The 15,022-nt window shown below is 30.7% G+C and overlaps 2 protein-coding genes across 3 annotated transcripts; one reads left to right on the forward strand and one right to left on the reverse strand.

The window, feature by feature from the left end:
• Positions 1-1,910: 1,910 nt before the first annotated feature.
• LOC108450701 (histone deacetylase 8) lies at positions 1,911-5,846 on the forward strand. 2 transcript variants are annotated; one of them, XM_017748435.2, is made up of 3 exons: positions 1,911-2,241; positions 2,306-2,889; positions 5,324-5,846. In XM_017748435.2, the coding sequence occupies exons 1-3, from the start codon at positions 1,986-1,988 to the stop codon at positions 5,624-5,626; spliced, it is 1,143 nt and encodes a 380-aa protein (XP_017603924.1). In that variant the 5' UTR covers positions 1,911-1,985; the 3' UTR covers positions 5,627-5,846. The 2 variants fall into 2 exon arrangements, with proteins under 2 accessions (XP_017603924.1, XP_017603926.1); XM_017748437.2 differs by having other exon boundaries at positions 1,912-2,241; positions 2,408-2,889.
• Positions 5,847-6,342: 496 nt separating this feature from the next.
• On the reverse strand, positions 6,343-9,522 carry LOC108450130 (uncharacterized). Its single transcript, XM_017747615.2, has 4 exons — positions 9,135-9,522; positions 8,129-8,385; positions 7,405-7,856; positions 6,343-6,877 (listed from the first exon to the last, which is right to left on the reverse strand). The coding sequence occupies exons 1-4, from the start codon at positions 9,242-9,244 to the stop codon at positions 6,620-6,622; spliced, it is 1,077 nt and encodes a 358-aa protein (XP_017603104.1). The 5' UTR covers positions 9,245-9,522; the 3' UTR covers positions 6,343-6,619.
• Positions 9,523-15,022: the final 5,500 nt, after the last annotated feature.

Raw genomic sequence — 15,022 nt, forward strand, 5'->3', positions numbered from 1 at the left:
AGTATGGAAGAGTAGAGGGTTGCTAGGATTGCATGACGAAGATGCCTTCTTGGAACGTTCATGGATTGGATACAAGGAATATACAGCCAATGGTGAGGAAGGAGGTATGTGAGAACAAATCACAAGTTCAGAACTATTGTTATTGCAAGAATCAATGACCGACGAGGTGACAGTCCTGAAAGATTAAACGCAGAATTTGAAGAAGTACAAGTCACAATGTTTAGAACGTAGTTGTTGATTGTCTGGCGGCGGGTAAAGTGGTTTAAGGATCAGCAAAACGAACTAGCTCACCAGCACATGCATGGTGTTGTTATCCATGGAACAACGAATGAACATTATAGCTAATGGTGACTTCATTTTGGTAGTTGTGGGCATCGATGGCTTGTTAAGGAAGTATAGTCATCACGGGGATGGACAGCCTCATATTGTGTAATGCAATCGCAATAAAACACCAATAGGAACGCCTAGTCTCTTACCTCCCATTATCAGTTCAATCAAAGCAAAGGTTACCTTGTCTAATTCACGCGTAATATCAAATTTAACCTTCAACGTTATATATTTTGTTAATTTAGTTCTTATTATTTTTTTGAGTCAAATTGAATCTTTATTCCTTTTAAACAGTTAAATTTGATCATCAATCTTTTAAAAAGAATTAAATTATTGCATTTTAATAGAAATCTTGAATAAAATATTAAAACTTTAAACATGGTAACCCACATGTCAATCCACGTATACTTCATACTTTTTTTTATTTTTAAATTTTGATTTTTAATATTTTATAATTTTTAAATTATTTGTCAATGTAGCATATAAGACAAATAGTATTATATCAACATGGAGTACATTTGAACTATCATGGTTGCATTAAAAATTGATGTTTTAGTCAACAATTTTCGTTAAAAAAAAAGGAACCTACTCTTTTTTAAAGGTTAAGAGTCAAATTTAACTAAAAATGAATAAATATCAAATTAACCCAAAAAAATGTAAATATGGAGAATTAAATTTGACTGTATTCGAATTATAAATTACTTTGTATTTATGAACCTCAACACAACTTTTCTACAAATACAATAAAAGGTTAAATCACTTTTGGGGGTTTCAACCTGGTAACTATTTTAACATTAGGGCTTGAACTTTTATTTAGTCCAAGATAAGCCTTAAATTTGGCAATTATTTTTACATTAGGACTTTGAACTCAACAATTATTCCCAAATTGGGACTTGAACTTTTTTTTGTTCAAGTTAGTCTTGATATTTCCCCGGAAACCCTAAAGTATAGGCCTTAATGTAGACTCAATTATCTTATTCAAATATTAATATAAGATCAATTGCCAAGCTTAAGGATTAATTTGGACCAAAAAAAAAATTCAAAGCATAACTTTGACAACAAAATTCAGGGCCTAATATGAGAATAATTACCAAGTTAAAAAATTCAAACCCTAATAAAAAATAATTATTAAGTTCAGATATCAAAAAATGATTTAACCTTAAAATAAATTAGAATAACTTTAGATAAAGATTCAATGAGAAAGAATCATATGAAACTACGATTGCACGTCATTCTTATCCGATAAGAAAGGATTGTATGAAACTATAATTTCACGCCATCTCTATCCCTTTCCAGTAGGAGAATGGCAAATCAGAATTTTTTTTTCCTGATTTTCAATTTTTTCCTTCTACAAAAAATTCAAATCCAATTAAAAATACTAAAAATTAAAAATAAAAATCTAATTTATTATTCTTCTATTAAAAAATAGATAAGAATAATATGGAATTATAGTTTCATATAATCTCTTCTCATTATTCAAGCCGAATATAAATATAAGATTTATAAGTGAGCCTAGGCCTTTGTGAATTATGCCAAGGAGGCCCAAGATGAGTTGGACCTTGGGCGAGTTAAACCCAAAGAAAAAAAAAAGGCATAAAAGAGGAGAAGAGAAACCAAGTGAACTCAGCCACTCATCGTGAGTTCCCCAAAACAGAAAAATGTCTGCTCCCTCAACATCTTGTCGAATCAACGTGTTTTGGCACGATGGGATGTTAAATCACGACACAGGCAAAGGTGTGTTCGATACAGGGATGAACCCTGGTTTCTTGGAAGTGTTAGAAAAGCACCCAGAAAATTCAGACAGGATTAGAAACATAGTTTCAATCCTTAGCAAAGGACCCATCTCTTCTTACATCTCTTGGCACTCTGGTTCACCTGCAACTATACATCAGCTTTTATCTTTTCATTCTCAAGGTACCCTTTTTTTTTTTAATTTGACTTTAATTTGCAATTAATTTGGGTTTTTTTTTTGTCCCAGAATACGTTGATATGTTAATTGAAGCTGATAAAAATGGTGGTAATAAAGAAATTTGTTGTGGAACCTTTTTAAACCCTGGTTCATTTAATGCTGCACTTTTAGCTGCTGGTACTACATTATCTGCTATGAAATATATACTTGATGGCTATGGTGAACTTGCTTATGCATTGGTTAGACCACCTGGTCACCATGCTCAACCTACTCAAGCTGATGGCTATTGTTTTTTCAACAATGCGGGGCTTGCTGTTCAATTGGCTTTAGATTCGGGTTGTAAAAAGGTTTTGGTTTTGGATATCGATGTTCATTACGGTAATGGGACCGCCGAAGGGTTTTACCGTTCGGATAAAGTCCTTACGGTTTCGCTTCATATGAATCATGGTTCATGGGGTCCTTCTCATCCCCAAAACGGAACAGTGGATGAACTGGGTGAAGGTGAAGGGTTTGGGTATAATTTGAATGTGCCTTTGCCGAATGGGAGTGGTGACGAGGGATATGGTTATGCGATGAGGGAGGTGGTTATCCCGGCTGTTGAGAAGTTCGAGCCAGATATGATGGTCCTGGTTATCGGTCAAGACTCGAGTGCTGTAAGTCAATCCTTTTGTTTCTAATTTAATATTGTGAATTTCATTGAGGTTGTTTGCATAGAAGTAGCATGTTATTGTCTTCAGAAGGGGTGATTAAGTATTAGCTCGATTAGAAAGTATATTATTGTCAATATAAGAGAATATGAATTTGAATGTGTGGAGTTTAGGGTTTTGGGTAGTTTGGAGAGTAGCTGTCTAAAAGATAAAATGGGTCATGTTTAAGGGTGAGTTTGAGTAGGTGGAGCGGTGCGGTGCGGTGTATTTAACTCGTTGTTTATCTCACGCTACAGTATCATTATAGTATTTAATCTCATTGTCACCAGTGACAAAACTAGGAGGTTGGTAGGGGCCTCGGCCCCCCTTTAAATGAAAATTTTTTCATGACTTCTTTAAAATTTTTAAAATTTTAAATTAATAAAGGTATATTTACACTTTGAACCCCCTCAAGATAAAAAATTTAATTTAATTCTTTAAAATTTATAAAGATATAATCTATTAAAATGGTGTAATTGTAATTTTTTTTATCGTAAAAATTACAATTTAATTTCAGCTATTCTTAAAAAAAAATTTTGGTTTCGCCCCTATTGCCACTGTTACTTTTACACTAACCGTAAGTAAACACACTATTCATCCAAACCCACCTTAAAACTGCTCATATATATTGTTCCAAGCCTCGATGCTGAATGTTGTCTGTTTAGAGCTTGTTTGTATAGAAGTAGCATGTTATAGTACTGCCAATTTAAATTGCCTTAAAAGGGAGTAAATATAGGACTTTTTTTACTCAACTGAGCAAAAATAATTAATTATTTATAAAAATGATTCAAGTAAAAAATTATGTATGTGAATGACTGTTGATGCTGTCTGACAAATCAGTAGCATTGTCCCTCCAGTAATAGCCAATCATCGGCTTTTTAAAAAAATATAAATTTTTTAAGTTTCACTACTATGTCAGGCAATACTAGTACATATTTTTCAAAATATCCGTTAAGAATACAGGTATTCAAGGAATGAAAAAATTTTGGTGTCGTTGGTATGTTAAGCGGCACTGGTCAATAAATTTGAAAAGAAATGTTTTTTTTTTTTGTAGTCAATATATCAAGCACCACCGATGGAAATTTTAAAAAAAAAAAATGAAATTAAACGGTTGAAAAAAAAATAAAAGAGAAAGCCCGTGACCAATGTTTTTTTTTCAATTCAAATTTCCTATTTTCTTCTCAATTGAATACCCTAGATGTGGTATTCAGTTTTTTTTTTTTGTGTTTTATTTTTTTTCCCTTCTTTTTTTTCAATTGAAAAACCTAGTTGTCATACTCAATAACCACTAATGTCATCATTTACGATGGCCTTTCGTGCCAATTTTGAAACCAAAGAAGAGACTTCTTCTTCCTAGTTGACTTCTATGGTTCAAATCTCCTAGTAGTCGACTCTAAATCTTTTAAAATGACCCAAGCTTCGAACTACTCTTTTTACAATGGTTTTTCTTTAAATATTGTCAGTGTTGCCTGGCACGATGACGAGACCTAAAAAGAAATTTTAAAAATTGTAACAAGTGTCGCATGACATATTGGCGACACTATTTTTTTTTTAAATTTCCCGATGCCACCTGACAAACTGACGGCATCCATTAATTTTTTTTCTTTTTTTCTCCACCGTGAATATGTGAAAATTTGTATTTTTAACGAGTATTTGGAAAAATACATACTCCAATGGCGGCACCCAAAAAAATTATTTTTCTTTAAAAAGTCAATGTTTGGCTAATGATGAGGGGATGGTGCTACCGATATGTTAGACGGCACTAACGGTCACTGTAGAGAATAAGTCATTCCCGTACATAATTTTTGACTTTATCATTTTCGTAAATAGTTAATTATTGTGTCAATTTTTGAAGCTGAATGTTGTCTAGCCAGAGGTGGCATGTTGATTTGCCTTAAAAGAGTAAATATGTGAAAAAACCGAAACATACGAAGGGCTGTCTAAGGGATAAAATGGTTCGTGTTTAAGACTGCTCGTATACACTGTTTCTGAGCCAGTTCAAAGCTGAATGTTGTGAGTTTGAATCCTATCAAACTCTACCAAATTGTTCTTACATAGTTAAAAGGCTCCATACGTATTTGCATATTCTGATTTGATGTCTTGAGATATCCGTACTTTTTAGCCAATTGAGTCTTAGTTCAATTGACATGGTATTGTTACTAATGCAATAGAGCGTGTGTTCGAGTGTACTGAAGCATATTATTCTCCTATTTAAGGGTTGAGAGGGACTATGGGTGATTTTAGACATTTTGTCAAAAAAGAACAGATATGATCAGAATCTATAATGTACATATTTGCATATTTTGGTACTGATCATAGTGATCAAGCAGTAATGTAACTAGACAAAACCTGAAATCTCTATCGCTTTACGAATGTTGTTTGTTGTAAATAATTGTGGCAGTTTGATCCAAACGGAAGGCAATGCTTAACGATGGATGGTTATCGAGAGATTGGACGGATGGTTCGTAGATTGGCGGATAAACATTGCGGCAGTAGGCTACTTATCGTCCAAGAAGGCGGATACCATGTTACATACTCGGCTTATTGCGTTCACGCGACGCTAGAAGGTGTGCTCGATCTTCCCCACCCTTTGTTGTCGGATCCTATTGCATATTACCCTGAAGATGAGACTTTTGCTGTAAAAGTTATTGAAGCAATTAAGCAGTTCCAAATGAAAAATGTGCCAATGTTAAAGGATGTTTGATTCGAGGTTTTTTTAAACCAGTCTTAGTTTGTAAAATTTAGTCTTTTGAGGGGCTACTTCGTTTGTACAATTTTGTCTTTTGATGGGCTACTTCGATGTTCATGGGTGTCGATCGACAAATTTGACTTCAGGTTTTGATTGATCGCAAGTTTATTCTAGTGTTTTTTCAATAGAAAAAAATTCGCTTGAGAATGCATCACCTCAAGCAAAATGCTAATAACTGCATTGTAGTCCCACCATCTCTTCCTATTATCTCGGAAACTAAAACCGAACTTATCAGATAACTAAACTAAAACCAAACACGCTAGAAAAGCAAGCTACCAACATGACCACAACCAACTTTTATTTATGTATATGTTTTCACTTGTAACCACCGCAACAAGCTATTATTATAGTGATTTTGTGTTTATTTATTTTGTTGTAAAACAAGATCCTTATACTCAAGTTAAATTGTTTTTGCTCCCTCTACTTAAATCAAAAGGCAAATTAATCCTTTTGTTAAAAATTTCATCAATTTTTACTATAAAAAACTAGTCTTTATATGTTAGCGTGAAATACACTAGCACATCACGTATCATTGTTTAATTATCCCATTAACCACATCAGTTTTTAATGAAAGTGAATGAAATTTTTAACAAAAAAAAATAAATTTACTTTTTAATCTAACGTACAAGAATTAATTTGTTCTTTTTTTTAGTAGAAGGGGCAAAAAACAATTTGACCGATACCAAGGACCTCCATGATACTTTTACTTACAACATGTCTAAATAATTCATTGTAAAAGAATTGAACTATACTAACAAATAAAAATACATGCCCCCATCATCAAATCTTATTGAGAATCTACTTAAAAGCACAAAGCAAAACAACATACAACTGAAACAGCCAACAGGGGGGTGCAAAAAATATGAAACATTATAAGCAAAAAGGAATTAAAGGTGGAAATGAGGAAATACAATGGCATATAGATATATGTGTGTGTGTGTGTGTAGCTTAAGGTTCTAAACCCAAATGCTTTCTAGTTCTGCCTACAAACACGTCTCCAGATTTGATTAAGCCGGGAATACGTCCACCGAGGGTTGCAAAAGGAAATTGGGCAACAGCGTGTTTCCTTCCGAGCGAAACCATTGCAACTTCTGGACCAGGCTTGTACACTGACATTTTGCTTTCTTTTCCTCCGCCCATCAACAGCTTCAAGTTTTTAGCAACCAAATATGCATGATGTATAGCTGCATGACCTAATTTGAGTTCCTGAAATTTTTTTTTTTTTTCTAAAATGTTAAAACTACTTTGGGAAGCAAGAGATTGTAGCAAGGAACAAAACACATTTGGTACGTAAAACCAACCACATTCACAAGCCGGACATTAAAAGAGAGCCTAAATGGAAACACAACACATATGTGTTCGTTATCAGGGGTAGTTCCTACAAAGGATCAGACTAATTACATAAACAAAAGGACTTAGTAATCTGTTTTAGAAATTGAATGAGTTCGATTTTCGACAACCACGATTATTCACACAGCACCAACAAGACTGATTGAGTATATATTAGACATATATTAGCCAATCTTCCATGGAAGAGTGCTCGTATCGGGAAATAGACTAAAACACGCAAGTGAAAACGGAGAGAAATCTGTCAAACTAGAAACTCGAGTTCATTATCGTCTTCTAGTCAGGTGAAAACTGAATATTTATAAGCAACCATCAACCTATACAAATAACATACTGGCCTATGCAAATTCAACAAGATTATGATTAAAGTTCGGGATAGAACTTACCGGAACATCAGTGATATCTCCAATTGCAAATATATTATTGCGACCCTTCACCCTCAAATACTCATCAACCATCAACCTTCCATCTTCATCTAAGTTGGTCTTCAATATAGTCTCATTAAGCCATGCTGTAGACAATGGTACTCTAGTACAAAGGAAATGACAATCCGCTTTGATACTTTCTCCGGTCGAGGTTCGATATACTTGGCTTCCATCCGAAGCTGATTTCAGATCAACCGATTGCTGTAATTTTATGTCGACTTTCTTTGATCTCAGCAAACTTAAACCCTTATCAGATGCCTTTGGTCCAATGTATTCCAGCAACCTTGGTCCTTTATGAACCAGTGTAACCTTCTTATCGGGAAAGTCTGTGGAAATTTCTCCGGCAAGTTCAACACCAGACGGACCTCCTCCGACGATCAAAATAGATCGAGCAGATTGTATCTTCTGATTTTCTGTCAGCATTTAAGACAGCAAAAGTAAATTAAGCAGAACATAATCCCCAAAAACCAAACAATATAACATCATTTTGTATGTTGTTCTTTAATTCATCATATCATCATGCATAACAATATTCGCTGTAAAACGAGACATATCGGAGTCTTATACCTAGCAGTGTTGAAATTCCATAACATAAGTGAAATCCTTAATGATGCATTATGTTCAATGACTCAACTACCAAACAACACTCGAGTGACAACATCTAACAAATATAGTTTTTTTTTACCTGCATCATAGTAATGAAGTCTCTCCGTCCTAGTTACGGGAACATTATCACTATGTCCGGTGGCAATCACAAGATAATCATAACCGATATGACGGCCATCAGCAGTCAATACTTCGTTTTCGGTAATGTTTATCGCAGTAGACGTAACAATACGTCCATTGGTAAAGAAATCTCTATAGTTCACCACCGCTCTTTCCGCAAATGACGGTTCCACCTTGCTCCTTAATTGTGCCCATTTGATCTCAAGATACTCCTTCCTGAGATTAAAAACAAAAAACCCTTCAATTAATCACACTCTCCATGGCAGCTCAATCAAATTCTCAGCATTATTTTAAAAAACTTGCTAAAAAGACCTCTCAGTCCTTCTCGTTTTTTAAATTAAGCAAATTGCTCCCTCTCAAAAAAAAATCAGAGCAATTTAATCCTTATCTATTTCTAAATTGAGTAACTAACGACAATTAATCATGAACTTAATGTTTCCGATGAATTTTACTTGATTTTGATTGGTATAATAACAAATTCAGCCCTCAAAACTTACTTATTCTGTCAATTTGGTCCTAATTTAACAAATTTATCCCACAACATTTGTGTAGATGTTGAGGCTGAATTTTTTTATTTTTATAGAATTAAGGTCAAAATGACAAAATATGTGAACATCAAATGCTAAATTATGTACAATTGATAAAAGACATTAACGCTGTCATTAATCCTTACAGATTAAGTTGTTATAATTTTTTTATAGGGGCCAATTTGCTCAATTTCAAAAAATTAAGAGGGACTGGAGAAATCCTTTTACAAAAAAAAAAACTTTCGCAAACCCAATCCTGCATAATGCATATACGCTACTTTCAATCCTACACTATTTTAAAAAATAAAACAAACCCAGAAATTAAAATCAGTTGCTGGGTTCATCAAACATTGAATTTCAAAGTTTTTTTCTTAAGAAACGAATCGAAATTGAACAAAAACAAATCATTTCAAGAAAAAAAAAAACAAGAAAACTTACGGGTCGATAATCGTAAGATCAGCATTGAATTGAATAGATCTGGCGAGGATAGAACCGGCAATCCCACCGCCGACAACCACTACCCTTCTTTTTGATCCACCGGATTCCATAATTTCTTCAGTTTTTTTTTTCTTTTTCTTTTTTTCCCTTTTCGTTCAGATTATGGAACAAAAAAGGGTGGGGTGGTGCTCAATTTAAAGCAATAAATAATAATAATATACTTGAAATTGGGACGAAGCTCCCATTAGAGGGAGAATTCGCCTTTCTTGTTGGTAAAGAAAGGGGGTTTAGAGTCAAACGTATGAAAGATTTGACTTCTTACAAATTTCAGAATTTCTAGAGACAGACAACTCTAATTATGTCATTTTGAAGATCGATTTCGCAAGCTCATACGTAAATTTGGTTACTTTCAAATAGGGATAATGTCACATTTGGTACATATACTTTCATAAAATATTCAATGTAGTACTTGTACTTTAAAAATGTCCAATGTGGTACCTAAATCAATTTGTGTATCGTTACCTATACTTTCATAAAATGCATAATGTGATATGTGCTTTGAAAATGTTCAACATGATACCTAAACTATAAATATCTGTATTATTTAATACTTGTATTTTCATAAAATATTTAATGTGATGCTTATATTTTAAAAATGTTTAATACGGTACATAAAATTTCAACTTGTGCATTATTATGGTATCTGAAGTTAACTCATTTAGTAAATATAAACCAACCAATTAAACTGTGACATGTGAATTTTGTTTCTAAATCATCAATTCCACATTAAGTGAAAAGATAAATAAAGTAAAATTAAAAATAAAAAACTAAACCTGTTAAAAAAAATCAATTTCATTACTTGATATTCGTCTCGAGAAGATTTGAAAAGCCGAGTAATAATAGGGTTGGGCTTACAATTTTTAACTCGAAATTTCTTCAATTTTTTAGAAACCTTTTTTCAATCTTTTTCGAGATTTATACGAGTCATTATTTCTCAAAATATATCTATCTTGCTTGACTTGTTGAGTTTGAATGGAAGTTAAATAACTTGATTTCAACTATCATTTTTTTTTTTTTATCATTTCACAAAATGTTATATCATTTATGTGTAATTGATGATTTGGAAAAAGAAAATCCATTAGCTTGGGCATTAACCCCAAGCACTATAATAATACACAGATTAATAATTTAGGTACCGCATTGAACATTTTTAGAGTATAAGCTCCACATATAAATTATGAAAATACAGGTCCCAAATAATACATAAATTGATAGTTCATGTACCACATTGGATATTTTCAAAGTACTTGTACGACATTGGACATTTTATTAAAGTTCAAGTACCAAATGTAATATTATCCCTTCAAAAAAATTTCTAATTTTAATTTTTTTAAATATTATCGGTCAATTTTGTTATTACTTTTACACTTAGTGACGAAGGTAGAAATATTATTTTGGAGTGGATTCAAATTATAAATTATTGAAAAGCTAAAATGTAAATTTATCAATGTATAAACATAAAACTTTACAATTTCTTGAGGATTAAACTATAGAAATCTCATTTTTTAAGGATCAAAATTGAACTTTAAAGTTTAGAATGCAAAAAAATACTATTAAATTAACTTAAAATTTTATTGTTTTTAAAAGGATTAAAAAGCAATTTTTCATTTTGAAAAGGCTAAGCGCCCTCTAATGTAGTTCCTATTTACATTATGCATAAAAGGGATTAATATAACATTTGAATTATAAATTTGATTTTTTTTTCTAATTAGCATGTGAGGTACAATTAGGTACATGAATTTAGCACTTTTTTCAATTTGGTACTTAATTTTTTTAGTTTCAATTTAGTACCTAAATTTGTCAAGTGTTGTAAAAATTACCCCAAAACACTAACGATATTGATTTTCTAATGAGGAGATAGAAATAGTTGATGAATGACTACCATGTAATCGATGACGTGAAATTTAATGGCAAGAATAATTATATTTTTTTAGAGTTTTCTATGTTTCGCTAAAAAAATATGCTCAATTATTATTGTTCATTTGGGCAAAGATTATTTTCACTATTAATGGTAAAAATGATTCAAGAGGAACTACATGCTTAAACTATAGTCAATCATACATTAATTATTTTTGCTACCTCATAAAAAAAGATAAAATTTGTCAATATATTGAAGTAATTTATATAATATTTGACAAATTCGGTACCAAATCGAATCAAAACAAAATATTAGGTACCAAAGTAATAAAAAGTGTCAAGTTCAGGTAATAAATTGGAGTATTAGACCCAAAAAAGATAGTACCAAAATAGGAATAAATGTCAAGTTCATATACTAAATTTGGAAAATGTGTCAAGTTCAAATACCAAATTAAGAAAAAAATATCAAGTTAAAGTACCAATCGTTGATGTTGTTCAATTTGATCATTTTAATTCTAATAATTTTTTTAATTTTAAAATTTATGTTTTGACACAAACAATAATTTTAATTTAAAAAAATCAAATTACATCAAATTCACTTATAGAATCAATTAAAAATAAAATATTAGTTTCTATATTTTGGGTCCAAGATTGGTCCAATGGATTGTGGTTCAATGGGCTTTGTCATTGGTTGGTTTAAAATTTATACTTTTCTTATTTTTTAGTACACCTTTTTTTTTTTTAATTTAAAATCTTATTGATGGTAGGGGAATAGATATTTATATAAATTTATACATTGATGTTTAAACCAACTTTGAATTGAGAATTAGTTGAAGTATTATTCTGGAGAAAAATTTTGAACTAGTTAGATTGAGAATCAATATGAACCGATTGAACTCGGATTTTTTTAACCAATTAGTTAAATTGATGAGTATATTTTTTTAAAGAGTTACGGATTCGCTAGCTAAAATGTCAACTGATAAAGACCATAACGTTCAGGTTTTTGAAGAGGTTCCTAAGAAGTTCTTACATCTTTTGGAGTCTAATACATATATAAATACTTTTGTTTTATATTAGTTTAATGTAATGAATTGTTTATTCCTTCAAAAAAAAAATTGCAATTTTTAAAATGCTAAACCTAAATTTACCATTTTGGGACCATAAATCATATTAAATTATTTAAAAAAACATAAAACCAATGTTTTTTAAACCAACTTGGAACATGCTTAATTCTCCAATATCCAACGTAGTGTAGCAATTAAAGGATCCTCCTAGCCAAGGCTGAATTCGAATTTACCAATTGGCTATCTTGAATGGTTTTTGTAGGAGAGCCAAGCCGTCTAAAATCTTCTAGAGCTCAACTTCAAACATTGAACAAACCCCTAAATAATGACTATATCCAAAGATTCACTCTCCATTTGATTTCCGCAACACTTCCTTCCAACGAAAGCTATGTTAGAATTCAGATTAACTGCCCCATCAATATTCAAAAGGCAGCAATTACCTGACAATGAATGTATTAATAAAATTACACCTCCAATTTATAATTCAATTTAATTTCCTTTAAAATAGAAAATTATAATTTAATCCCTCAACTGAATTTCAAGTTAACACATTGATAAAATTATATTTAAACTCTTCCAAAATTTTATAATTCAATTCTTATATCACTTTTACATATCAAATTTTGAATAAATTTAATATTTATTTGACAACCAAAATTCAACTATTAGACTTATATTTGAATGAAATATTTTCAAGCCTATGATTGATAGAGACATATAATCAGATCTAATAGTCAATTTGTTAATATATTAATAATATAATAAATTAAAAAACCATATAAACTAATTATTCTTAGACTATAGCACAAATATGTTGAAATATCAATCAAAAATTGTTTTCTTATTGAAGTTTATAATCTATGAAATACTCCAATTTGTATTTAATTGACTCAATTAAGGAAGATATTTTCCACTTGAATAATCTCACACATGTGCTGCTTACATTAAATAGGAAGTCAAGTATTTATTAGGGTCAATTACATATTTGTCTCTCAATTTATTGTTAAATGGTCAAATTTTACTATTAATCCCTATATTCTATTTTGAATCAATTTTAATCATTATATTTTTAAATTTTAAAATTTCAATACAAACCCCAAATTTTAGCAACTAAATCGATCATGTCAAATTCGCTATTAATTCATTAATATCAAAATCCTTTAATTACTATGATTCCAATGAATACAATAAAATTTGACAGTTTTGAACATAACCAATAAGTATCGAAGCAATCTTTAAAAAAATTATACCTATTTTGTTAAATTTAAAAATTGAAATAACATTAAAAGAAATGTTCATTATTATGTGAAATAAATCAAATATATTTTATCATTACAATAATTAGACACGAAATTACAGAGTTTATATTTATGTCACTTGCCAAAGAGTTCCAACTTGAATTTAATTTTTTTTTACCAATCTCAATATAAATCTTGATCATATATGTTCTTTTTGACACAATATCTATAATTACCCATAGTCCCTCCCTAACCCATAAATAGAAGGATAATACGCTTTAGCACACTCGAACTCGCGTCTTCCTGCTTAGGTTAATCGAGTTAAGATTTAATCGAACTATTTAAAAAATATAATTAAATATATGAATACAAAATTAATATTAATATATTTTAAATGTTGAAAATGGAAATTCAATTGTTGTGTATTTTTGAACCTGGCCCGACCCATTTCCGTGTCACCTGTATTAACATTAAACAAGTGATAAGATCACGTGACCTGTTTTTTTATTTTAGATCCAATTTGTGAACTTTATTTTTATTTTTATTTTTTTGCCTTTCTTTTTTTGGAAGTTTCCAAATGGACTTGAGTGAACATAATAATAATTTTTTAACTTGTAAGAGAATTGTTTTATATAGGAAAAGAATAATTAGAAAAGCCAACAAAAAAAATATTCATTCTTCAAGTATAGGCACGTGAATATCAACTCAAATAATTTGTAATTTTTTTATTATTAATAAAATTTTTTATTATCGATTGAGTATTAACTCGATTGGCATGAGTATTGTTGCCAATACTTAAAAAATATGAGTTCGAATACGGTGAAATATATTATTGTCCTACTTATGGGTTGGAGATGAGCTATGAGTAGTTCTAATTTTAGTTCCAGTTCCAGCTCTAGACATTGTATCAAAAAGAGCATATATAATCAGAACCTATAATTATGGGTAAACTAAACTCAATGTCATTAAATTATTAGTAAATTTATGTTTTGGTCTCTCAACTTTAAAAAGTTACAAAATGGGTCACTAAACTATTCGAAAATTTCCATTTAAATCACTGAATTATTTGAATATTTTTTATTAAGTCAGTGGCATGTTAGTTTTCTTTAAAAAGTTCAGTTAGCTAGCTTCAAGTGATGATTTGGTGATCTGTACAGTGAATCAGTACCTATCGACGAATATAGAAACATGCCTTACATCTAAGTTGATTTGAAATATAGTTTTGGAGATTTGAATGAGAGCTTTCTATTGATGCAAGCGGTGCAAATAAAGAATGGCATATAGCAATGATTTTAACAGCCCAATGATTTCAATAAAAATTTTCAAATTGTTCAATAATTATAATTTTTTTAAAGTCGAGTGACTAAAACATAATTTCACTAATAGTTTAATAAGATTGATATAGTTTATCTTAAAATTAGTTAATTACATGTTTTGTTCACTAATTAGTATAATTTACCAATTAAACGTGGACAAAATTAGAGTTTCATTGGCTCGATAAAGAAAATACTATAATCACAAATAATATTTATTTGAATAACTATAATCAATAAACGGACCGATTATCAAGGGTGAGGGGAGAGAGGCTCTCCCAAAATAGGAAATTCTTGCTTTAAGACCCCTAAAAGTTCATAAGTTAATATATGGTCAAATTATAGTATAACTCTTT

The sequence above is a fragment of the Gossypium arboreum genome, chromosome 13, assembly GCF_025698485.1.
Source record: "Gossypium arboreum isolate Shixiya-1 chromosome 13, ASM2569848v2, whole genome shotgun sequence".
Taxonomy (NCBI): Eukaryota; Viridiplantae; Streptophyta; class Magnoliopsida; order Malvales; family Malvaceae; genus Gossypium; species Gossypium arboreum.

Coding starts and splice junctions, on each gene's coding strand:
- LOC108450701 (XM_017748435.2), top strand. CDS start 1,986: ATGTCTGCTCCCTCAACATCTTGTCGAATCAACGTGTTTTGGCACGAT. Junction 2,242..2,305: donor TTTATCTTTTCATTCTCAAG/GTACCCTTTTTT, acceptor TTTTTGTCCCAG/AATACGTTGATATGTTAATT. Junction 2,890..5,323: donor TCGGTCAAGACTCGAGTGCT/GTAAGTCAATCC, acceptor TAATTGTGGCAG/TTTGATCCAAACGGAAGGCA.
- LOC108450130 (XM_017747615.2), bottom strand. CDS start 9,244: ATGGAATCCGGTGGATCAAAAAGAAGGGTAGTGGTTGTCGGCGGTGGG. Junction 8,386..9,134: donor GATCTTACGATTATCGACCC/GTAAGTTTTCTT, acceptor TTTTAATCTCAG/GAAGGAGTATCTTGAGATCA. Junction 6,878..7,404: donor GAGATATCACTGATGTTCCG/GTAAGTTCTATC, acceptor AAAAAATTTCAG/GAACTCAAATTAGGTCATGC.